Source organism: Perca flavescens, chromosome 10 (assembly GCF_004354835.1).
Source record: "Perca flavescens isolate YP-PL-M2 chromosome 10, PFLA_1.0, whole genome shotgun sequence".
Taxonomy (NCBI): domain Eukaryota; kingdom Metazoa; phylum Chordata; class Actinopteri; order Perciformes; family Percidae; genus Perca; species Perca flavescens.
In genome coordinates, this window is record NC_041340.1 from 7,657,233 (window position 1) to 7,682,765 (window position 25,533).

At 39.3% G+C, this 25,533-nt stretch overlaps 3 protein-coding genes across 4 annotated transcripts in view; 1 reads left to right on the forward strand and 2 right to left on the reverse strand.

Moving 5' to 3' along the window:
- Nucleotides 1-1,151, reverse strand: part of afg2a (AAA ATPase AFG2A) — a 128,998-nt gene extending 127,847 nt beyond the window's left edge. For both annotated transcript variants that reach the window (XM_028589954.1, XM_028589955.1), the window contains exon 1: nt 14-1,151. In XM_028589954.1, the coding sequence (XP_028445755.1) occupies nt 14-188 (175 nt within the window). In that variant the 5' untranslated portion in view covers nt 189-1,151. The remainder of the gene's footprint in view (nt 1-13) is intronic.
- nudt6 (nudix (nucleoside diphosphate linked moiety X)-type motif 6) lies at nt 291-14,483 on the forward strand. Its single transcript, XM_028589956.1, has 5 exons — nt 291-1,375; nt 3,262-3,465; nt 8,309-8,364; nt 12,947-13,001; nt 13,368-14,483. The coding sequence occupies exons 1-5, from the start codon at nt 1,117-1,119 to the stop codon at nt 13,748-13,750; spliced, it is 957 nt and encodes a 318-aa protein (XP_028445757.1). The 5' UTR covers nt 291-1,116; the 3' UTR covers nt 13,751-14,483.
- Nucleotides 14,468-23,605, reverse strand: fgf2 (fibroblast growth factor 2). Its single transcript, XM_028589957.1, has 3 exons — nt 23,010-23,605; nt 19,705-19,808; nt 14,468-15,274 (listed from the first exon to the last, which is right to left on the reverse strand). Exons 1-3 carry the CDS (start codon nt 23,185-23,187, stop codon nt 15,089-15,091), a joined length of 468 nt encoding a protein of 155 aa, XP_028445758.1. The 5' UTR covers nt 23,188-23,605; the 3' UTR covers nt 14,468-15,088.
- Nucleotides 23,606-25,533: the final 1,928 nt, after the last annotated feature.

The window sequence follows — 25,533 nt, forward strand, 5'->3', positions numbered from 1 at the left end:
CCCAAAGTCTTACCTTTTTCAATGAAATCGATCACAGTGAACGAGTTGATGTTTAAACTTTTGCAGCTTCCTCCTTCGTGGCCCGGTGTCTGCAGGTTGGAGGAGTCATTTGAGCCCTCCTTCGATAAGAGCGAACTGTCACTTTCACTCGCTCTTTTCGATTTGCTTTTATTTTTCTTTGAAGACATTTTAATAGTAAAAATCTACTCCACGTGAACGCACAAACATGTGTAAACATGGAGCGGTGTTGTAAACTTCCTGGTTAAAGTTTAGTCCCGCCTCCGTCTACCGTAAAGCTTCGAATCTTTTACGGTAGGTGATATCCTTTTTGTATTTATTACACTGTAAAACATCCTTATGTTTTTCTTCAAATAGGTTTGTTAACAAAAATACGAATAACAATTAAAAAAAAGATTGGATTTAACTGGGGGAAATTAAAGAACCTGGAACTAATCAGGCCTCAAGAATAAAGCAATGCAACATTTAATAGACAAATCATATGATTTTAGGTTGTCTTTGTTACTAGCAAGTAGAAACACGTGCTTCAATATGATTAAAGGTACAGCAAGCATTACTTGGATACAGGCTCACATTCGGCATGCATTTTAAATGTCAAGCGATGTTTTTTCATAGTTTTCAACGATTAATTTGGGTTTCTTGTTAGCGTCTTTGAGCCAGATGACATCTTGAAGAAAGTGCGCGAGACAAAGATAACTAACGTTAGGCTAAATCTATTGTTTACAGTCTATGGGCTAAATGTTTATTTTAACCGTTTTAACATGATTAATTGGCAGTATTGTAAGTCGAATTTAACACCATAACGTTAACTTTGTGATTATTTTATAGCTAACGTTTAATACTGACAAATTACTGTTTACGTATGAACTAGCTAGCTACGTTTTCAGATGTGGAAATGGTGTTCGGCATAGTACCACAAGTCCATACAGCTTTGTGGTTAGCTAGCTAGTCCTGGAGGTATTTTACCAGTGCATTACGGTATTTATGCAACTTCCAGGGCGGACGTATACGTAACTGTACTGCACTGCAAGCACACATGCCGGTTAAGGGTTGAACAAACCTTTAAACAGTTGTTTATGTTAGCGACAGCGTAGAAAGATGGCCGCGTGTGCCTTTGCTTTAAAGCTTTTACCGTTGGTAGTGACAGGAAGGTTTTGCAGCAGCAGAGCGTCTTATCCCGCACGCTCAGCTGTCCGTGCGTTCTCGCGCACTGTCACTCGTTCCCAACTACACAGAGTGGAGGGGACCGGGGCTTTGACAGGCAAAGTGGACCGATTCGGTGGAGTGACAGTGAACCTGGCTGACATCGGTTTACCGGCGGACATCAGCGAAAGCTCATTCAGCAGATTGCTTCAAGGTTGGTTGTCCTAAAGTGTGCTGTGTATGAGACTAATAAGAGGATCTGTGGAAATAAACAATACACAGGGCACATCTTCTCATCAACTCATAAATCCGCTTCAACCACTGACTACTGGTAGCAAAAACTATCCTGTCCTGTTAGTAGTGTCCTGAGGAGGGACAGTCAGACACTGTCCAGTGTACAGGACAGTGTCTGACTGTCCCGGCACAGTCAAGGGAGTCACAGGACAGTGTCAGACTGTCACGGGGCAGTGTCTGGGTGTCCCGGGACACTCCTCAGGACACTACTAACAGGTCAGGACAGTTTTTGCTGCCACTGCTGCTGTGCATGAGCGGCTTCCTACAGTAAAGAAGGCTGAAGCCAGTTGTTAGCCTACACATGCACTGGAGATGCAGGCGCTTGAAAGCATAGAAATATTGCTTGCAGGGTTTCCCATCGTATCTACAGTAGGTTTGAGATTCCATGTGCTAAATGCTAAATGTCCAGTGCATCTGCAAGTGAATGTTTGACACTTTGCTTAACCCTTGTGTGGTGTTCATATTTTTGTTACACAGCCAATGTTCCCGGGTCTGGTGGACCCACCTCATTATTAGGCTTTTAAATCAGTACAGCCATAACAATTTATGTAAAAATACATTTAGAAATGTAAATCATTTATGGTTCATATTTGCCATTTACCCCTGTGAGATCACATTCATGATCATATGATCATTTTTGGTTTTTGTGAGAAAACAAGGAAATACAATTATAAAAAAGATAAAAAAAAATAGGAACAAGATTTTTGATCATTATAGGTGCTTATTTCTTAGAACTTAATCAGAACAGGTGAAAGTGCTTGAAATGTAACAATTTAGTAACTTTGTGTGGGAATAGCAGGTGCAGAAAGACAACATAGTTTCATAGCACCTACAATTAAATACACTCGGGTCCAGTAGACCCGAACACCTCCTTGTAATAGTTAGGTGTAGGGGGGGGTGTACCGTGTGCAGTCATTGAAAATAAGTTATTTTTTATCTTCTTGACAGAAAATGAGCCAAGGCCAATGAGTTTGAGTTAGAATAAATAATAAATAGCATACTTTTTCTTTTAGCAAACATTGAAAATGGGTCCCACAGACCCGAACACCACACAAGGGTTAATAAATACTCTCCGGATAGATGTTGGTCTATGTAGACCTCTAGTCACATACACATTACTTTCTTTAATGACTTTAGGGCCATGGCAGTGTGATGAAATATTATGTTCAGGGGTTTGGGTGTAGTTTTATTTTTAAAATCTACATTCATTACTGAATTTTAATTGCAAGTCTTTTATGCATTAATCCCATTTTACCAGCAAAGGTAAAGCAGGGAGCCACCCATCCTATGCAGGAACATTAGACAACTGTGTATTTCAAAAAGGTATATGGTACATTAAAATGAGATGTTTTCTAATGTAATTTTTTTCCTTCATTATTGAGTAATCTGTCAAAATTTTTGGACAAATTAATTATTATCCAGTAATACATTTTAAAAAAAGAATGAAAATGCTTGTCACAAAGCACCTGAGTCCAAAGCAATGTCTTCAAATTGCTTGTTTTGTCCGATGAACTGTCTGAAATCTAAAGATTTTTTTTAATTTAGGATGATATAAAAGAGAGAGAAAATATTACATTAGCAGCTGGATTTAGCTTCAGGCTACTTCCACTGAATTGTCTCTGCTGCTTGTCAGCTTCTTTAAAGTTTTCCATTTGCCTCCAAAATCCGATTAGAGCTGTCAAAACCAATCGTTTTATATGCTCTGCCTGTTTCTGCAGTTTATTATTTATTTCAAAAGCAGCAATATCTTTAATAATACATCTTTAAAGATTGTGTATCCTTGTGAACTCGTGACATGCTCCACAGATTCCTTGGCCCGGTGGAAAACAGAGGGGAAAGTTGCAGTGTGGCTTCAAGTACCTATCTCACTGAGTCGATGTGTCGCTGCTGCCTCTACTCACGGCTTCACCTTCCATCACGCCAAACACGACCACGCTGTGTTGGCCCTCTGGTTGGGGGAAGGGGAAAGCAGACTGCCGGGGTCTGCAACTCACCAAATTGGAGTAGCAGGTAGGGATTTGTAGCCTCAAAGTCCATTATTGACTTTGGAATAGTAGATTGACACAATATAATCTCACCTGCTTTTAACCGCATCTCACAGTCTTAATCAGCAAACGGTCTTTGCACAGTTGTCATGGATCTGATGAAGACCATAAGATGCAGCTGAAAGCTGCTTGCTTGCAGTTATTACCTATGGTGTAATTTCCACTGGGGACAGGGGGGGCATGTCCCCCTCAGTTTTCAAATTTGTTTGATATTATTATAATTATAGTCTCGGTGATTGGCCCCTATTTTAAGCGAAAAAGAAAGTAAAACTTTTTTTCTTATACATAGTTTAGTACTATTCTTTCTGGCATAATTTATCATTATGGTCAACCTAATTATTTCCTGGATTTTGTATCATCTTCGTCCTTATGAACAAATTTAGAAATGCAGGAAATAGTATTCAAATCGAAAACATTTTTAGAAGGTTTCTGGGGGTCTTTTAGAAGACCCCCAGAAACCCTGTTTTGTGTCCGTCCGTCCCCCAATTCCCAAACCAAAGTTACACCCTTTTAGGTTATTACTATACACAATTGGATGTTGAGTACTTAGCAACTACCCTGTTTTGGCTTTAAAGGATACAAGATTGTTTGCTTGTTATTCATTTTTCAACTTTTGCCCATTTCCCTTGCGTAAATGGAAATTCTCTTCAGGATTGTGAATGTGAGGAAGAGGAGCTACAAAGGGAGGAGTTGCAGACCTGAAGGGTGCTAAGTTTCTGATCGTCCAGCAGAGGGCAGAGTGTCGTTTACAACTTTCAAGAGCGGATGCACTTAAAGCATGTCAGAACATGTCCAGAGCATCCTTCAGTACTGAAGGAGTCCAGAAATACCCTTTTTTGTTGCCAGAATGCCCCGTAAACAAGCATTGATGAAACTGAGGTCAGGAATCTAAAATATGCAGCTGTTTAGATGATCCGATACTTCTTTGCTTATTATTTTGATAAAAACAAGAGAACAACTACACATAATGCACAGTCGTGGCGTTGTATTGATAAGAGAGAAGTCTTCAAATTAACGAGTATTTACACTGGTGTCCGATGTCCTAAAGTTTTAAACTTCACGCCTACTACTAATACTAATACAACTACTACTACTGCTGCTGCTGCTGCAACCATTTTTTGCTGTTTCACGACTTGTTGTAATTGTGGCCACCACACCTATAAGTGAGCTTAACATGGCACTCATAATCATCATTTTAGAGGCAGTGGACACAAGTGCTCTGTTAGAAACAGATTTACAACGATGTGCAGTGAGGCAAAGGAAACATGAGCCCCATAAGGCTTTTAAACTGTGACAAATGTCAAAAGTGGGTATTTTGGGGTCAAACTGACCGACTGTTACGTACTGAGAATTAAACATTAGCCCAATAAACTAGCCCAGTGCGGAGCTAACTCAGGATTCAATCTTGTGCTGCTGCTACGTTTAAAGTGGGATGTGGGATGTAACATGGTTAGTGCAACTAAGGTGTCCTATATATATATATATATATATATATATATATATATATATATATATATATATATATTTACGCCAAGCCTGTGAGAGTAAGTAAGATTCAGGTTGTTAAAAACAGGAATTTTCCTTTAATTCACAGTACGTAGAAGTTTAGGAATATGAGGAGGAGGAGGGGCAGTGATATAAGTAACAAAGTAACATATTGGTCACAGAGACTGTTCTTCATCCAACGAATCAACAGATGTCAACATCTGTCCTGCTAAAGTGTCCTTAAGAATGACGCTGAAATCTTACCAGCCACATTTGTCCCCTGACCTCTCAGGACAGGGTCAAAAACGTAGAGCTCAAAGTAATTCCAAAAAATTATACCCTCCATATGTATGTCATTAAAACATGCTGCTCACGACATATCTACATTCATATCCTGCGTCCACCCAACTGAAGGTTGAGTAAGCTGCCCTGCTCACAGCCTTAACGAGAAGTGAAATGAAGGAAATATATGTGGGCCGATATAGACAAACAAATTAGAGTCATTATTGTGAATCACAGGTAGCGTTTCGTGGTTCAATGCATCATCTAGTGGCTCACTGAAACTTTTTTTAAATTGTATTTTGGACAGTGTCCAATCTTTTCAACGCCACATCCCGACAGTATGTGTAAAAACTAAATTAGCTGTTGTGTAATACATACAAAGCTTTTGTATCAACTCATTTGTCAATGTCTTGAATTTAACGGACATTCATTAGTATAAAATAGTTGCTCACTATAGCTTTAATCCTTAACGAATACAATTTTGCATTGGAACAAAATCGAGGCCCTGGACATCACAATACTAGTCTAGTTATGTCTTCGGTAATGAAATTCAGCTTGAGTGTTGAGAACATGCTCGGATCTAGAGTGCCTCTCAATCAGAGTGTATCAGATTTCTACATCTGACCTCTTTGCAACCTCATAGTACATAGCAGATATTACTGTGAACCTATAATTACTGTAAAAAACTAGTAGAAGAAGCCTACATGAAATATATTAAGAGACAACATCAAACTTTTGTTGTGGCTCAGAAGCCAACTGTAACCTCAGAACATTAACAATTGTTTACTACGGAACCCCCAGTCCCCCCGAGATGATTGCTTCTGGGCTTTTTGTCTCATAATTCCTATTCCGTTTTTTTTTTAATTTATTTATTTTTTATTTCTCTCCTGCTCCTCGTGAGCATTAAGTTTCCTAGACTGAAGGCTACATAATGATAGCCTCCCTTAGCAGCAGCCATATGGCACAGGGATCGGCTATTACATCAGTTTCCACTTGGAAGTCCAAGTCAGGCCTTTAAGACGACCCATCCCTCTTTACACATCTGTGACATTCATTTAAGGAGGCCCGTCCCAGTCGGTCAGACGGAGCAACCGGAAAAGAGAGTGGCCAGTTTTCCCTCCTGCTCCGGAACTGTCAGCCGCGGCACATAGCTGCCTTTCTTAGTCACTACCTGCCTGAAAGTATAGCTGAGTCACTCGAACTCTGTTTAGAGCAGAGAAATTTAGGAGTTTTATTTTATGTTATCCCCCTTTTTTTCAGACTCCGACATTCTTTGTTCTTGTTTTATCAGTGGATTTTTACATCACTATACCGCAAAATCTTTTTAAGAACAATTGCTTATGTAGTCCATACTTCTTGGAAACTAACAAAGTGTGTCCATATTCACTCTACTATATGCAGTGCTGACTTTAAAGCAGCTATACTCAGTATTTTCCCTAATGTCGCTCGTAGTGAAGAACCCACAGAGAATCATCACCCAAATATGCAGTGGTTATCAGCTACACGTAGAATTTTTAGCAGCTTTCAGCTCGTCGTTTGGGTTTTTCAGCCCACAACTTCACTGCGTTGTTTCACTCTCCTCACTCTCATCAGCACCATTTCTAGCTGAGGCAGGCAGCTGTTTTTTGATATCCCAATGATAGACAGAGAAAGTTAGCGACTAGCTGGTAAACATAGTGGAGCATTTAGCAGCTAAAGAGCCAATCCGAACATGCGTAAACATATATATATATTTACTGTACATATAACATATTTACATATAAACAAACACATATTTAGGCCTTAAAGTTAGGGTAATTCAAACTTTAATTCACTTCTGGTATTGTACTAGCCTGACAAGCCAGACCCACATCCAGATGTTGGGTCTGGGAACTCCCCATTGACAGGGCTCAATCCGAGGGGCGGGATAAACGGTTGTCTTTCAAATTCCCTCTGCACGTAATAGGATAGCGTTACAACCAGGCAGAGCAACGAAAAAGGTAGCGGAACTAGTTGATAGATTAAACTTTTGCCGTATCCGGTCGGAAAAACTCCGAACACATCTTCCTTTTTTAAGAATGATTTCTGTGCCGTTCTTTGTTCTTTTCTCAAAGAAAAGCTTAACTCCAAGTCTTCCAGAAGACCGCTGTTCCCAGCAGCAGCAGCCATAAGCCCCGCCCACTGACTCTATACACGATGTGATTGGCCTGACCAGAATTTGTTTTTTCCAGCTCGCAAGCCAACGGAGAGTGTCTAGACCCCCCTGGCTGCAAAACAATTTTGCTGCCACTAGGGTGCGTCTAGATTTCTAGGCTAGTATTGTACTGCACGTTGGATAAAAGTGGCACTTTAATTACAGTTTTATGTTTGGTTAAGCCAACAGTTCAAGAAGTGGAATACTTGGACAGTCAAGTCCACAGAAGAATGATGACTCTTTTTTCTGTGGACTTGATTAATCTTCAACAGCAGGGATGTGTTGAACAATATAAAGTGGACGAGGCCTGACAGAGGCTCAGCTGCAGGCTTTCTCCTCCACATGGGGCAGGTTTTATGTTGTGTCCAACCTAATAATTAAGGATGCAGTAGGTAAGACTTATAAAACTAACTTTCTGTCATATTCGCTGAAACGGACCCCATGTTTGAGTAGAACTACATGAAGAAGGTCATTTAAAAAAAAAAAAACTGGCTCCTCTGGCATCACCTACAGCCTGTAGTGTGATTTGCAAAAATCCACCGCTCCCTGTTCAGATGCACCAATCAGGGCCAGCGGGGGTGTCTAACTGCGTGTCAATCACGGCTCATGCACACGCATTCATTCTCCCTTGTGGGGGGAGGGGCTTAGGAGACTGTTTTGGGCTTTAGCGGAAAGGGTGGAGGGACTGAGAAGTTGTCGATGTTCAAATTTTTTGGCTAAGTCCTGGATCTTCACAATTTTAAATTGTTCTACTACTACAGTAACTACTTCACTGCAACATGTGGACCAGCTTATAAACCTAGGGACATAAGTGCTTGCAAACTATTTAAAATGAATGTCTGATTGGTCGTTTGCTTGTTTTGCCCAGGTGCAGTTGTTGATGAATCCAATGGAAAGGTTCTCGTGGTCCAAGACAGAAACAAGGTATACAGTATGTGTTTCTTTATTGTTACAAATGTCTCTTAATTACACTAATTAAAAGCAATTTATATTAAATGATTGCAATATAGACCATGTTAATTGAATTTATTAAGAAACAAATAAATAAATAAAAAAATGTTCATTTAAATAAACGTATGCATGTGTTTGCTGTAGCGATGAGTAGACCTTCCTTCAGCAAACTGAACCAAATATTGAAAAAGGACGATTTTTGTTATTGTTATTTCCAATCAGGAATGCAGCATATGAAAAAGCTACAGTGTAACTATGAGCACAGAGCTGTGACTATATACACTACAATTAACAGCATGGCACATTTACCTAAAAAGAAAAAACTGACACATTTTGGCTTGTTAAAAAGGATTTTTGGCAGCTAGTTCACCGGCCCTTGCCTGGTTGAGCCAAAGAGCTATATGTTGGACACCGATCCTTCCACTCACAGTGACAAAAGGAGCCAATGAAGCAGCTGATCTGTTGGTGCTGCAAAAATCGTCTCCTGATTAGTTTTGTTTATGTAGTGAGTTGTATGTTACCTCTGTTGATCAAACCGTGGGTGGAAATCCCCTCAGCTCCTCTCACACTTAACATAGCTACGCACATTAGTTGACCTTAAGCAAACACAGTGTTTACATGAGCTTAATGCACTCAAACAACTGTGTGAGTGTGTGTCTGTCTCAGTCTCACAGAGCCCTCCTGTAGTGCTCAAGTTGTTATGAGGTTAACTTCCAAAGGGCTCTTTGAAAAAAACACATTTGTTTGTATTCTCAGTCGGGCCAAAATAAGATTGCACCATGATGCCGCAATTTGGAAACAAATTATGTTTTAAGATATACCAGCTAGCTTGACCTGACATAAATGAGGCAATAAGTAAAGACCCCTTCACACAAAGTGTGCATTTTGTAACGTAGAAATGACCAAACATGTTCTGGTAAAGGCAGATAACCCTCATGTTGTCCTCGGGTCAAATATGACCCGTTTTCAAAGTTTCTATATCATAAATTTGGGTTTGTTTTAACCAAATTGCCCCAAAATAACATGGATGGTTCCATAAGACGCTCTTCACAAAAGAAAATTAAGGATCAGATCTCTATTTTCATAGAATTTTGGGTGTTGTATTCAATTTTATAGCATTATCCTGACTAAACTTTGACAGATCTGTGATTATCCATTGCCTTCATTCCCCTGATCTTAACCATTAGTCAAAATCATTCATGTCTGCTTTTTTCTTACACAAAAATTAGAAAATGTCATATAAATGAGGTTTATTGACCATGAATACCAAAAAATAAGTGTAAAACTAGTGCAAATAAATGGGTCTAGTGGTGAATATACTGGTGTTAATGGAAACAAAGTGCCAAAAATGATGAAATAAGCGTCAAAAGCGTAACATGGGGAAAAAGCAACATAGATGTAAAAACAGTGTCTAAAAGAGTGTTAATTTTTACCCGGGAGGACAACACAAGGGTTAATACAAACATTCTATGTTTTAATGTGACCAAATTTGTCAGAAAGTCCTGGCATTGTGCGTAACCATGTAACACAAGATACACCAGTCCAAGTAGATGGTATGCACATTATGCACAGGGAAAATGCCGTAACTGAACCCTTAACAACATGCCACCATTAAAGACTGAAATGAAAAGCATGTTAAGATTTTAACTGTCCCCCAGCATAACTTGCAGCACTGGGTTACAGGAGTTTGAAACCTCAGGTGACCTCGCGATATGATAACTACCATAAAATGTTCCCATAGTTAGTAATAGTCCATACTAGTTTCACCACACAGGCAATATATAATGTCAATGTCTGCTCAGAGCCTCTCAAATAGCTTCTGTTTTATATCACTGTTAACTGGATTGTTGACTGTTGATTGAACAAAACCATTCAAATGAAGATGAAGTGATTTGGGCTCTGGGAAATTGTGATGGGATTTTGTTTGTTGAATTTTCATGAACTGAACAAAATCTAAAGCGTCATAGATAATAAAAACTATCCTTAGTTGCAAGACTGTGTACCAAAGAGCAGAGTCTGAGCCTGTTTAACATACAGCAACATGAACACGTGTGCCATCATTCATCGTCAAAGAGCCATAAACTGGCAAAAGGCTGAATCTCCTTTTTAGATGACTGCACCAAAGCCAATAAATAATCTCGGACTCAATAACAACAACAGAAAGTAATACGATTATGCTTGAGCTTCAATAATATGCCGCAAGACCCAGTGCCATGATTTATCACAACATCAGTTATGTGTCCCCACTCAGTTGTTGGACAAGTCTTAGATAGATTAATAACTCTTTAAGGATTGGATTCCCCAAATTAGAGCTTTGTCTTGCACTGGCTAATTTATTGACTAGTGGAGGTGTGAACACAATTTTGTTTTTATGTTGTGCATAAAAATGACAAAGGAATCTTGAATCGTGACATTATAACTTCTTCTCACTCTCCTCTAGAAATATCTATCCATGCAGGAAGCTTTGGTTTCTCTCTTCTAGGTTTATAGATATCTGTCTCGGAGACTGCGTTGTATTGGAGACAAGTCAGAACATTGTAAAACCAAATCTAACTGCAGACGACATCTGACAATATTGGACATTACCATTTTTACCAGTCATTTCTTTCCCGCCAAAATATATACACAACATAGACGTTTATACATTTAAATAATTAATATAAAAAAATCTAATAATAAAAATCTTTCCACAGCATTACAATTGTCAGATAATGTGCAACAATCCTCCTAATTTGTAGTCTTTATCTCTCTTCAGTCTCTCAGAAGTGCCAGCAGGAATACTCTGAAAAGGGACACATGGTTTCCTGTAAAATCTGCACCATATGACAAATGTAGTTCAAATTATAATTTACCTTATTTACTGACAACATGTGTCCCAGCCGGGAATCTTAAGAGCTTATAATGTATCTTGACGGCTTTTGCCCAGAGGGAAACTGTTAGTGGCCTGGAAGTGTAGGAAGTGTTTTATCTCTTCCTCTCCTCCTCCTCCTCCTCCTCCTTCCCCCCATCAAGTTGTTTACTGGAAATGGGCTCTGTAACAGTCTGGCCCTTGGCAGTAGAGAATCTCTGGCATACAGAGCCAGTCCAGAGCTCACAAGGGGTTATGAACTTCCTGAAAAGAAACCAGGACATTATCACTCTCACATCAGCACAAAAGACAACTAGCAGATCCCCAACGGACTCAAGGTCATTTCATCCATCGGGGAGCAGAATGATGAAATGGGTGTTTTAATTTAACCATCGCTCAATCGTTTCCCAGTATATGTAGCATGAACAGTTTGCGTATGTTATGTTTGGCATTCGTTCGCAAGTCTTTTTGGTATTATTATTTTCCTATTTAGCTCTGACAGATCCTGTGAGGTTCGAGACATTTTACTCTGAAAAACCACACAGATTAGAGTTGCACAAAATCTCTTTAAGAAGTCGTGCTTCTTACAGTGCAGACGCTCTATTGCTTGCTCCTGCTTCTGCTTGCATATTTCTGCTAATAATCTTGCTTTTCCTCTGAGAGAAACTATGAGCAGCGGCTCTTGGTTACTTATAAATCACTGGACTATACATTTTTTGTAGACATAGTAGGCTATTGTCATTTTTGAACATTTTTCTGCGTGAGCGTGGCCTACCAATAGCTCAAGCCTGTCCTAAAGTGACTGTAGCTAAAGCTAATTAGCAGCAAGATGCCACCCTTCTCCATAGAGGACTACTACAAACTCCTACAGAAGATTGCAGTTCTGGAAACCAAAATTTACCGGTTAGAAGTAAATATGGAAGTGAACGGATCATGTGGAAATGACACCACTCTACCAGTGATCCAAAACAATGGACAAAAGCATGCTAACACACGGCTAACTAGCACCAGCAAGACCACAAAGAAACAGGAGGGTTGTGGAACGGATAATAAATCAACAAGTGGCAGTCCTCCCTGGAACTCTTTTGGTGCAAAGCCTAAGAGTAAATCATTTTCCTGGGACATGGGAGGACGACTAACGGGCAGGACACAGCGCCCTGAGATTTGTGATACGACCGGCTGGCCTGCATGATCACCCAGGCAGAGCGCCTCTTCAACCCCTGTACTTAGCAGGACACGGTCGTGGACATCATAATTTAACCAGCAGCATACTATCATTAAATATCAAGGATAAGTGGTGAAACAGTTTTGGAAGACACACTTCACCGCATCAAATGTAAAAGTCTCCAGAGTGAGGCACTAAGTCTAAAACATAAAATGAAAAGATGCTCCTATAGATTAGAGCATTAAACATCTCTCTGCCTGTATAATTATTAGTTCAGATACATAAGATAAGAGTCCTTTAAACACATAATCTACTACTTACTGTGATTTACTTAAATACAAAATAAAAAAACTACTGTATGGCGGTGCCACTAATTTAAAGTAAAGAAATAAGTGACTTTAAACTGAACGACACTGGAAGATGTTATGATTCAAAACTAAACTAAACTGGACATTTCTTGTCATGTTGATATAACTCTTGAGATACATTTACAGCAGTGCCATCTATCACAATTGATGTCAAATTTGAACTCTGTATTTCAGACAAAGAATGCTTGGAAGTTTCCCGGTGGCTTGTCTGATCCAGGAGAAAATATTGGTGAGTGTAAGAGCCAAAAATGAATACAGTACATCTAGCTAAATCTTTCAATTTAGTGTTCTGCTTAAAGACGATACATATACATTCATTTGAACTGTACAAAACAAGGCACATGATATATAAGCAAATAGCTATTATCTCCAAATTCACCTTTTTTAACATTTTAAAAGCAGCTTTAATATTATTATATACATGACCCAACCCTTAAGCAGCGTCAAATATTTGTCTTTACAAAAAAATATATGTATTTTCCCTTTTCCCCACATCTAAACATCAGTCTGACAAGGGAACACAATTCCTTTTTCTGTCAGGATCTTTTGAAATGCCTCCACATACATTTATTCATATTTTAATGAATTTTCTCAGGTGCCACTGCCGTTCGTGAAGTCTTTGAGGAAACCGGCGTTCACGCTGAATTCAGATCTCTGCTCAGCATCCGGCAGCAGCACAACCACCCCGGCGCCTTCGGCATGTCGGACATGTACATGATCTGCCGACTCGGCCCTCTCACCTACGACATTAACTTCTGTACTCGGGAGTGTCTGCGCTGCGAGTGGCTGGACCTCGCCGAGCTGGCCAAGACCGACGACACCACGCCCATCACGTCTCGTGTAGCCAGGCTTCTGCTTCACGGCCTGGAGCACGGCTTCAACAAGATCGACCTCAGCATGGAGGAGCTTCCCGCTGTCTACTCAGGGAGGTTTTACCAGCTGTATCACAGGCAGCTTCCCCCAACACTAAAATCCTAGCAAGCCATCATTAACCAAGCATATCATGGATTGCTATTTTGACACATGGTTGTCAGTATTACTCATATTTGAAGTGTATTTAGGACTGGAATTATGTTTGCTGTGTGTTTTTTCACACTAGCTGTTACATTTGAAGAAATGCGGCGCAATAGGCTGCGAACTACATGAACAAGAGATATGCCACTGCGGTGCCTGCAGGACTGTAGAGTTTTATACAGTGTATTTAACACTTTTTGGTGGCCATGTTGGAAGTCCATATCTGTTGGGCAAACGGGCTGCCAGCAGCTGATTTCATTTTTAAATTCTGCTGTATTTTTAACTAGGAATACTTCAGGTTGTGTTAACAAGCAGAGTGACTAACAGTAGTAGCTGAACATACACGGGCAGAATTCAGCGTTAGTGGCCAGTATTATTGGCTGCCTTGCTGAATTGGCGTACTGACAGGTAAAAAAAAGTAAAAATCATCTTTTTGTTCAAGTTAACTGATTTTCCCTTATTGAACTAGACATGATTGGCAACAATTATCTGGTATTAATACATGTATAAATGATGCTCCAGTGCCATGCTATGTGGCCTTTTTGCACAAATCTCAAACTTATAATTACAAAAGGGGATCGCAGTTTTATCAAAAACAATGGCAAGCTCAGGAAACCTGTTCTGTATCCATTAATCATGTAAAGATGGTAAGTAATGTAAAAGAATTTGAATAAACTATATTTAGTGCTTGGGTTTTGTTTTGAGTGTGCTTAGTTTTTTTTTTTTTATTTTGTAGCACAACATTCTTAAATTCAGTTACTTAGTACAATCCATCCTCTTTTATCAAGTTATAATAATGTAGACTTAAGTGCATTTTCTTAAACCTTTTTATGTAGGAGACATGTTTTAACTGAATATTCCTCTATATGCCGTACATCTTGCAGCTAAACTCAGACTGCAGTTTACCCAGTAAGAAGTTGAAATGGTAAGAAGCCGACTTGTTATCAAAAGGTTGCTGCTTTAAATCCCTCAGCCAGAGAGTAAGATCTGTGTAAGTAAAATGAACATTGCCGTACTTTAGGGGTGCACTTGAGCAAGGCACCTGGCTCCAGTTGCACTATAGCGTAGCAGTTGGCTGGTCCACAGTAAAAGCCTGGTTTTACTGGGAAGCAGCCAAGTGTGAATGTGTGCCATTGTTTGAATGTAAAAGCTGAATAAGAGCAGACATGTTCAGGATATACCAGTCAAAAAAGCATCACAGCTATTTTCGGGCAATGATGATGGAGCACTTGGTCTTCATTGCCGTCACATCTTCTTCATTGCTGCCACTAAGACGTTAATATTTCTCAATCAGATCCCAGATTAGCACTTGGCAGACATTGGAAGAAAAAGAATGGCCTTTTGGCCCGGGCTAGTTTTGCTTCCAGATTTGTACTGGCCAGTCCTCTTCAGTGCCACGTACATGTGTGGGTACTTCCTGGAGCGGTAGGTGTTGTAGTTGTTACTCTCAAGCCGTTCTAAGAAGTGGCATTCATCTGTTGCTCGTCTCTGGAGAGAAAGACAGAGGGATAACACATACATTTAATTGAATCTGCTGTTTAGTGAGGAACTGTAGGGGGTTCAGGGGATTTAAATAGGAGAGCAAGGATTACATCTTCAGCCCTTTTCTTACAGGGCAAAGAACTACTGGGGCACCATCCTATCACAATACACAAAAATTAGCTTGCAAACTGTGAAACTAGTGTTTAAGGGGCCCTGCCAAACGTATTTCATAACTTAGTGGTAATGTCTGAAGTTCTACCATGGACTGACCAAAATCCCTTGGTTACCTTGTTTCAAACTATTCTAGCGTGGTATAGAAAGCCTGCAGGAAGACTCAGCTCGATTTGTGCCAGTTCTCATTAATATTCAACGAGCTAAGCTGCTTGACTCTGATTGGCTAACAACTAGCCAATGAGAGCCTGGCTATCAGCATCTTTTACCCAGCGCAACTGGGCGAGCTTATGTATAGTAATGAGCTCAGGCAACACCACGTCAGACTGACCAGCTTTTGTAATTGGCCGCATTTCTCCACTTATTTCTTTTCAGTGACTAGAGCTAACAAAGGAGGACCTAACATATTTCAAAAAATACAAGTAAAAACGGTTTTGTATGGCAGGGCACCTTTTAATATTTCAATAAATGCAAACTAAAGTTAGGTCATTCTGTCTGTACGATTAATATAAATGTTATTGTTTCTTTCCAAACTGCTTATAATGTTCTCTGTGTATGTACTGAAAATAATTTCTGTAGTGGCATTTCATCAAATATGTTATTTTATTTGGATGATATTTAATTGAATTTAATATATGTCGTTGGAAAGGGAGCAAATGTGTAATGCTGACATTTAATGACATTTAATGACATTAAATGACCACATAAAACACCCAGAGCTAAATGCCACCTTTATTTTTGAAGACTGTTGGTTTAAAATAATTTCTGCTCAATGTTTCACACTTAGACATTTTTTTTTTAGGAAACCATGCCTGACCAGGGACATTATTACAGAGCCAGTCAAGTGTTTGTTTTAGTTCAGCTTCCTTGAATCACGATTAAACGTGGAGGTCATCAGGCTGAAATGTTAAACATGAAAAAGAAGAAATGTATACAAACAGAGGACAAATCTATTAACTAAACAAATTCAGATGTCTTGGACAAACTGATCTGGATTTGATAGGTATACAAATGACAAGGTTTAAAAACTGCCAAAGATGAAGATCACTATACACTACAAATGAAATAAAGGCTTTTGTGCTGTCATCTGTTTTTAGTGCTCACACTATCCCTAAGTTTAACACGGCCATTGTAGAAAACCTGAAGAAAACATTAATTACGGATCGTCTGTCCAAAATCTTGCTGTCTCGCTGGGCGTTAACCTCTACCCTGTCCAACAAGAGGCTTTTGTTTTAGTTTCTGTTATTACTTGACCATGACCACACAGCTATGGAGCTATTAGTCAGAACTGCAGCAACCACCTGGGGCTTTTGCAGGGACGTGCAATTCATTATGCAAAAGCAGTAGCGGTGGGTTTTATTTGTAATTGGAAGACCACTGAACCATTGATCACCAAAGCTAGTACAAGCCTAAACATATCTAGGACACAGATATACATTTTTACAATACATTTAAAGCGACTTTGAGTTCGTGAAAAGTGCTATATAAATTCAATTTATTATTATTATTATTATATACAGAGAGAAGCCTCATTAATTGTTGTATCCTTTCATTTTTGAAATTAAAATTCTGTTATCTAAGGTGCAAGAAAAATGTAATGTTTTTTTTTTTTATATTTAGGAATGTTATTTTGTTAAAGCTATAGTGCGTAGTTTCTGTTGCCCCCATGAGGAATTCTAAGTAATGACAACAAAGCTATCGGCGCGTCCACATGTTACAAGCCTTCTGTGATCACGCACCACCCCCACCCTTCCTCCACACAGTTGCTAGTAGCCAAGGAGGACACGGAGGATTTAAAAAAAAAAACATGATGGACTCTTCAGAAGAGGTCATTATCTTCACTCGAGTTTCTGCACGCGAAAGTCGCCGGACGACACAATCTTCCGAATGTAGCCATACTGAGAAATCCAGAGAGAGTTGTGTGGAGCTGATAGTTTTTACTAACTTTGTAGCAGCTCATTTGGCAATGGCTTGAATGTAACGGTCGTTCATCATATCAAAAAGTTATGCAGAGCTTTAAAGGTTTAGGGTGCAATTAATATGAATATAAGTCCAATCATGTACAGATGTTATCAGCAGAACAATGTCTGTATCAACTAAGGTGTCAGTAGTGGCCAATATTTGTCAATTATATTAGCAAACATCTAATACATAGCAGATGACTTCTGATTCTAGGTAAAACATGTTCAAGACCAGACCGGTCAAGGTGCTAAATTAGAGGGAAAGAATTGTAATTTCTTTGGCAACATATACTGCCATGTCTTTTTTCACACCACAAACGGTAATCAGAAGAGAGTTAATATCTTGTGGGTTTTTTAATGATTTTATTAGTAAGAGCAGAACATAGAGCAACGCCTTGTGTGGCAGCTGCTGTAGCTTCTCATTAGGGAGGAAATGCTTCTTGCCAATTACATGGACTGTGGACAAGACTTCACAACCACCGAACCACATCAGTCACCAACACTTCACACTTTTACTGCCACTGAAAGCAACAACTTTGTGGAAACAGACCAACAGTGGTGCCAAATTGGTGTTGGCTACTTTTAATGAGCATTCAGGAAATCCTTCAGATCAGTTTAATTTGACAGTACGCTGTGTAACGATACAAAATACAAAAGGCTAAAGTTAAGTTTCTTAACCTAACTTTGACTATGCTTTTTGATTTTTCTTTTGCTCATGTGAAACGTGATCATTGAACAACAAAGGACATTATAAAGCCAGTTTATCTGCTGATCAGTTTCTAAAAAGGTTTAAATAAAAATAAAAAAGCAGAAAAAAAGAAGGTTCATCTCTCTAACCTTTATTCTTTTACAAATGAATTCCTGTCTCTTCCTGCTTAAAGTTGCTGTACTCTAAATACTAAGAAAGTGGTCTAGGATTGCCTCCACACGGCTCTCACAGACCGATCCCCAACTCTAAAAAATACAGATGCTTTGTCACGGCCCTTAGCATCTGATATTGATGCACAGGGCACTCACATGCACTACCATGCACTCACATGCTCTTGCGGCCGGACTGGCTATCAAAATAATGAATAAAGAAGCTCAGATTACAACACACAGAGACGGAGTGTGACGTCATCATTCTCTGCTCAGGAGGCCATTCCTCCATTATATCTTTACAAAGCAAATTGTTGTTTACTGCTATATAAATGCTCTGAATGCCGAGTACAGCCCCTTTAAATCTTCATTCAGAAATGTCAAGCCTCTCCATAATTTCTGTTTTCCCACGCTCTCAAATGTCACCATGTCTGTGCAAAAAAACTTGACTTTCCGTGTTTTACGAACTAATTAATTGTTGGATGCAGCTCCTTAAATATCTTGGTGTTTCTGTCTTTCGTCTCTCTTAGATTAATTAGTCCTCCTCAAGTCTCTGCCTTCCCATCACCCCCATGATAGTCAGGTTGCCTGTGGAGATCCAAAAGAATTCACAATAAAAGCCTGCAAATACTAATTCTGGTGTATCCTATTCTCATGGGCCTGACTTTTACGAAGATGTTAATGTACACAATAATGGAGTCTAATAAAAACATTCAGCTAGTGTAAACATATTATAATAATTATCATAGTGGCATATTTTCATTATCATTTCCAACTGATATTTCCTTACTCAAGTGGGAATGGGAATATAGGTTATTGTATTTGGTTTTGCAGAGCGAAATAACACGCATTTGTTTCTTTCATTTAACGTAAAAGGATTTGGATTTGAATACAGAAACCCAGACTTGCTATTGTTGCCATGACGAGTGTCATGTCACGATTTTGTTGGCAAAGGCAGCGTTAGCGCTGAGGACAAGACTAGAGAATGGAAAGAGAGACAAATGATCGAACTGATTGGATTGCGAGAGACGCCTCAGTTGGACTCAAATTCTGTTTTTTTTGTCTCTGAATCCCATACATCTACAACAGGACACAATGGAATGTTGTTGTTGAAAACCTTTTTTTATTCTCAGTGCTGACTATGACAAACGTGTGCCAGTCAAATTATTTCCCTCCGACCTCTTGTCGGGTGGCTAATAAATATTTGGTTTCCAAAACACAGCAGCCTAAATGCTGTTTGTAACAGAGGCAGAAGACATTTACTGTAGGCGTTTAATAGAGATTTGTGAAAAGCACTGTTGGAAAAAAAAACCCTCTTTGAACCCATCAGGAAATGCTTGTTTGGTGAATTGATAGGACTGCATTCACAGTCATCTCAAAACTCTTTACAGAACAGAAACAATGCAACTTTTCTTTTTTAACAGAAAAATGATGCAGCTCACTCACCACTCCAAACAGTCGTCCATCTCTGTTCATGGCCAGATAGCGATTAGCACAGACTCCTTTGATGACAACCTCCCCCACTGAAGTCGCCTGGAGTTGAAGCTTTACTGAGGAAGAAGACAAATGTTGTTTTTTTTTTGGACAAAATGAACAAAACATTAGTAGTTTTCTTATGGAATGTTTAGTCAAAGGAAAAAGATGAAGTGCTGTGTTTAATACACCTGTTTTATAAAAGGATAAAGAGGGCATAAACATCCTAGGTACCAGATATTATACGCTAAATCACAAGGAAATAGTAATCTCTTTAATCAATGGCACCATCTTTTAACTCTGTGTAAACTTCTGTTATAACACGACCAGCAACTCCAGAAACAAATCACAGTAAAGATGCTACAGTATGCGAGACATTTTAATATGATATATTTTACTACAGCTGTAAACATGAGAAACAAGTGACACAGCCATGGTCTAAAAGACAGCCCGTGCTTACTACGTTTTTGCCACAGGACATTTAATGTTGTCTGCAAACTAGTTGAATATTGGAGGGAAGATCGATGATTAGCTTGACAAAACTGAAAACTGAAAGGGGAAACTGTTGTTCAAGAGCAAACATAGCAATCATTTTCATATATATTAATACTTGAAGCTGCATTAGTCCATTTAAGGGGGGATTGCAACAAAAGCAAGCTGACAGGTACTACATTGCCACACCATATACATACACAGACTTATAAAGTTAAGGTTAATGTGTTAGCACCAACAACACCGATGAGAGCTTTGAGAGTGAATCAACAGTAAATGTGCTGTAAAATCAAAACAATGAGCTAAAAGAGCCTTTAAAGCTCAATGGAACTGCAGGGCTAGTTAGAAATATTGATTAAGGTGGCTTGAAATGAGCTTAAAAGATCATTCAATTAGTTTTTTATTTGTTTTTTATTCTAATTCTATTCTATTAATTTATGTTACATAAACGGCACCGCATTTACATTTCCTCCCATATCCTTGCTGTAAATGAACGCAACACCATTGACATTGATGGTATCATTAAGCTAACTCACGTCAGCCGCTAGACAGTAGCATCACAGTGTAGACTGTACACTGAGCACACAGTACCTGTTGGCTGTGTGACAGCCTCCTCACAGATGTATCAAAATCAGCTCCAACAACGCTGCTTGCCAACATAGCATACTTTGCATGAAGCCAAACCACCAAAAAGGAATCAGGGGCCCCATGAGGTAAATTAGGGAATATGTTCAGAATGAATCCACATTAAGACGTCAGATAGACACATCTGTCTACAGTTAAGCATGCTGCCCGGATGTTTTGCGTCACAGATCAAAGAGGTGTTCTTCCCTGAAACTAATGTATAATTGGTCTGAGTGTGTGCTGTCGTGTGTTTGGTATTTACTGGGAATATTATGTCTTATTGTGATTACAGGAAAACCTTCCTTCAACTGGGCTTGTCCCTGTACAGTGTGGTCCTATCTGTAAGTGTCCTGGGGTGAGTGATGTAAGCACGGCAATCATTTGTGCTGATGTGTATGTGCAATACTGTCCTCAACGCTTTGGGATAGGAAGTGTGTTACAAAGAACAACAATGTGATGGAGTAGAGTCACAGCTACACAGTGGTTGTGTGTAACTAAGTACATTTACTCAAGTACTATACTTAAGTACACATTTGGGGTACTTTAATTGAGTCTTTTCTTTTCATGCTTTTTACTTCTACTCCGTTACATTTCAGAGGGAAATATTGCACTTTTCACTCCACTACATTAATCTGACAGCTTTAGTTACTTTACAAATTTAGAGTTTTGCACACAAAACACATGTAATTTATGAAAGACAATGTTTTATTATAAATGAAACTACCCAACAATTTACAGGTCTACAAGTACAGCTAAAATGTTTAGACATTTTAGATCTTGACAGAACGGTTTTGATCGTTTACAGTTTCTAAAATGTGAGGATTTTTCTACTTTTACTTTTAATACTTTAAGTACAGTACTTTTAAGTTCTGATGATGTTTACATACTTTTACTTAAGTTACATTTTCAATGCAGGACTTTTACTTGTAACAGAGTATTTTTACAGTGTGGTATTAGTACTTTTACTTAAGTAAAGGATCCAAATACGTCTTCCACCACTGCATCTACAGTATATTAGCACAAAAATCCCACTTGAGGACCCTTGGATATACAGGGTAACATTACTCCCCACTAACATTTGCACCATTGGCAGGTAGGTTATGTTGTCTAGAAAGTTGGCAGGTCAATCACAGCCTTAACAAAAGGACCATTGATGAAGCACAGCTCAGATTACATTCACTGTAAGAAACCATTCTGGTAAAAAGATAAATGATTAATACTGATTCCTGTTATATGACTCACTGTGGATATATTCCTTTCTGAAGCCATGGTACTGACTCTCTGACACCCAGAATAACAGGGGTACGTTTTTTTTTTTTATGCAAATAAGTCTAACTGAATGTAATTAAAGGCTAGAAATGTATTCTAAAAATAGCTCCTCTCTCCTTGGACTGGTTCCATACCAGGCATTTTGTTTGGGTACACCTGCTTGAAATGTCACAGTGTATCTCGGGCAATACATTTCCAATCATGTTTACCTCGGAAAAACCCACATTTTTTCATGTCCCCCCCCTCCTCCCCTCCCACTTACTTAGGACACACACTCAAAAGTAATCAGTGATACAGAGGAACCGAGGCGTAAGTCCAGGCCAATAATGTTTCCACTTTAATAGTTACTAACTTAAAGAACATTAGAAAAACCTAAAACTTCTCTCACTCTCTAATATTGATCGACTTGGTGGTACAGAGCATATTTTATTATATTTTGTAGTAATAGTATAATTTTTTAGATATATTAGTGGGATGCGTTTATTGACCTCAAACACTGACAGGGACCTCGAGATCAGGAATTCACTTATTCTTGCTTTAGGGTTAGTTATTATGACGTATATCACACAGTAAGCAGTTTGAATGGCTGTGACTCAGCATGGGGGATCTACATTTACTAAAAACATAAATGCCATTCCATCAAAGCTCCCACTGATTACGAACATTTGAGGTGTCCTTCTCTTGATCTAGGGTTATTAAACTTTCCACAAGTAGGCCTACACACATTTTGGTGTTAACAAGTTGAGAATAAACCTCAGTAAGCTGGAAAATTCACATAGTTCCTCCGTGATGTTTTTGCTTCACTCCTATTTCCCTGTTGCAAATTAAAAATAACATAAAGAAGCTTTGTGTTGCTTGGCAAAGCAAAGAAGAAGGGGACTGGAAGTACTTACTGTGGGGGTCGTTCTTCTCACGGATTCCATCCACGCCCCCGTCAGACTTTATCCTCAAGAAGAAGCCCCCGTTTTTACAGTACAGCCTTTTGGGATCCTTGAAGCCCCCAGGAGCAAAGCTGCCGCTGCCGCCGTCTTCAGGTGTAGAGGGAAGTGTTGTGATTTCTCCCGTGGCCATATCCTCCTCTTTCCCTGCTTCCCGGTGACTGCCTAGTCTCCTTCTTGAGCTGTGCAGGAGCCCCACTGTGGCCTCCCACCTCCAACTGTTGCCTGTTCCCTCCTCCCCTCCTCCACAGAGCTTCACACAAACCGATCCTGGTTAACCCCAGAGGTCAGTTTGCTTGAACACCCCCTCTCAGGGCAGCAAGTGCCCTTTGAGTCCTGAGAATCTGAGGCAGAAGGACTCCCAAAATGCCTCTACCTAACAGCAGACGTCTAAATGTACCATTTGTAGCTGCTCGTCTGTTGTTTTCAGAGCGGGCAGCTACTTTGCCAGTGTACTTTGAGCACGCTGGTAGGGGGGGGATCCCTTGCTTCCACTCTTCTTGCAATGATGTGTTTAAATCAGGGCAGCTGGCTTAGATCTGTGTGGAAGGCTTTCCCCTTTGGGCCTCAGTTCGCATGCGCCCTAGGAGCACCAACACACACACGCCCACTAATGCTCACAGATTTAACCAGCCAACCCAGCAGAAGTCGAGAAAGGAGAGGAGGGCAAGGAGGGGGACGTGCCCTTCTTAGCGCCAAGAGCAGCAGCAAGCATGTGAACAGAACCAGTGTTTTCATTCATCCAGTGTGTTCAGGAGCAAGAAAAGAGACTTTTGGCGAATCACTCAGTGCTATTCATAGGTGAAAAACAACAATGTGAAGTAAATATACCAGCAGACTTTAGACGAAAAAGCCTGCATCATGAATGAGTGATTTTAATTGCTATTCTCAAGTTCCTCAGAAGCAGCTGAGTGGAGGATCAGTGATGGGATATGTGCAGGATTTGTTTCTTTTTGATTTTAGGAGTAACAAGGCCATCCATTTGCCAAAATAGGCACTCACTGGTCTGGCCTTCTGGGTAAAGGTAACCACATCTGAAACCCGTGCTGGACCAGTAGAAAGTCAGCTGTGCTCTAGGTTGACGTCATGTTGGTGATCCCCCCCAAACTGGTCAGTGAAAAATCCAGCCAGGCCGTGCGAGTGACTAAAGCCGGAGACTTGTAAGACCTGTGGTCAAAATGGGAGTCCAAACACAGAAAGAGTTCTTATGGTTTTGGACATCCTTTCTGGGATGTATAAATCGAGAACTCTCCAAAAAGACAGGGCTGTTTATTCAATATTTATACAGAGTGGGTTTGCTGAACGCACATATTCTTTTTTGGGCAAAGTCATATTTCTCATCACAAAGGAATTGTGCCCAGTATATTATTAGTACCATTTACACCTGTACAGTACAAATGCAAGAATTATCCTTATTAACAGGGCATTAAAACAAAAAATAGCTTATTGATTTAAATGTTTGTCAAGGCCTTTTTAAGTAGGGTTTGACTAATAATAACCCATCACATTAAACACAAGTATGCCTGAAAATTATAATCAGAATTATTGGCCTCTGTGATTTCAGTCTCCCTTGGTCTAAATGCTTCTTAAGAGTTATTTTCACCCTGATAAAAGTAAAATTCTGAAGGAAATGCTAATGATTAAAGATTTTTTTACTCCCAATTTCAATCATATCATATATCATTTACATATTACTGATTATTTTGAATGTTTTGTACAGTATGTTAAGTCCAAGGCTGTAGTCAGAAGCTTAGTATAAGATCAAATATCAACAATGTAAGGAAAAATGAGGCAACTTCTTACCTGTTAGTGTAAAATGGGGGTCTGTTTTACTCCAAACAGTCTAGTGAACCACATGTAAATGCGCTGAAACAGAAGATCAAACTAAATCATCATAAACATTGATTACTGCCCTTAAATTGACAAACACAAAGGGATGAGAACAATGCCAGAAAAGGCAACCCACACCATTGACACCGACTGACAGACCACTGAAGATTAACTCACATTTAACTACATGGTTGACATAACTACACCAGTTTTCTAGCATAGTTTACTTTTTCCAATATTGGTCTACAAAATATAGTAAGTGGCATTGTCCAAAATCCAACAAGATTCATGGTTTATAGCAGCAGTTTATAAAAATAAATTCCTCTGACACCTCAGTACGGCCCCTGTTTCCCAACTAATGGCTTTATTTTCAAACCTGACAGAAGCTTACTATGAGTTCCACAGGCATTCTGGTGCAGTTAAACCTTAATTAACAATTGTAGTGTTGTGAGTAAAACTATGATTAAACATAGGCAAATCAAATAAATGCAGAAAGTGTTTAGTATCACATGTACACGTAGTGAATCTAACCCCAAAAGCAAAAATTCCAAATGCCTTCAGTTACTTCTTCCCCTCATAATTACATTTTTTTTCCAAATCGGTTTTGAGATCTTTCTTTTAAATATAGTGACATTGCCCAAAAATGTAA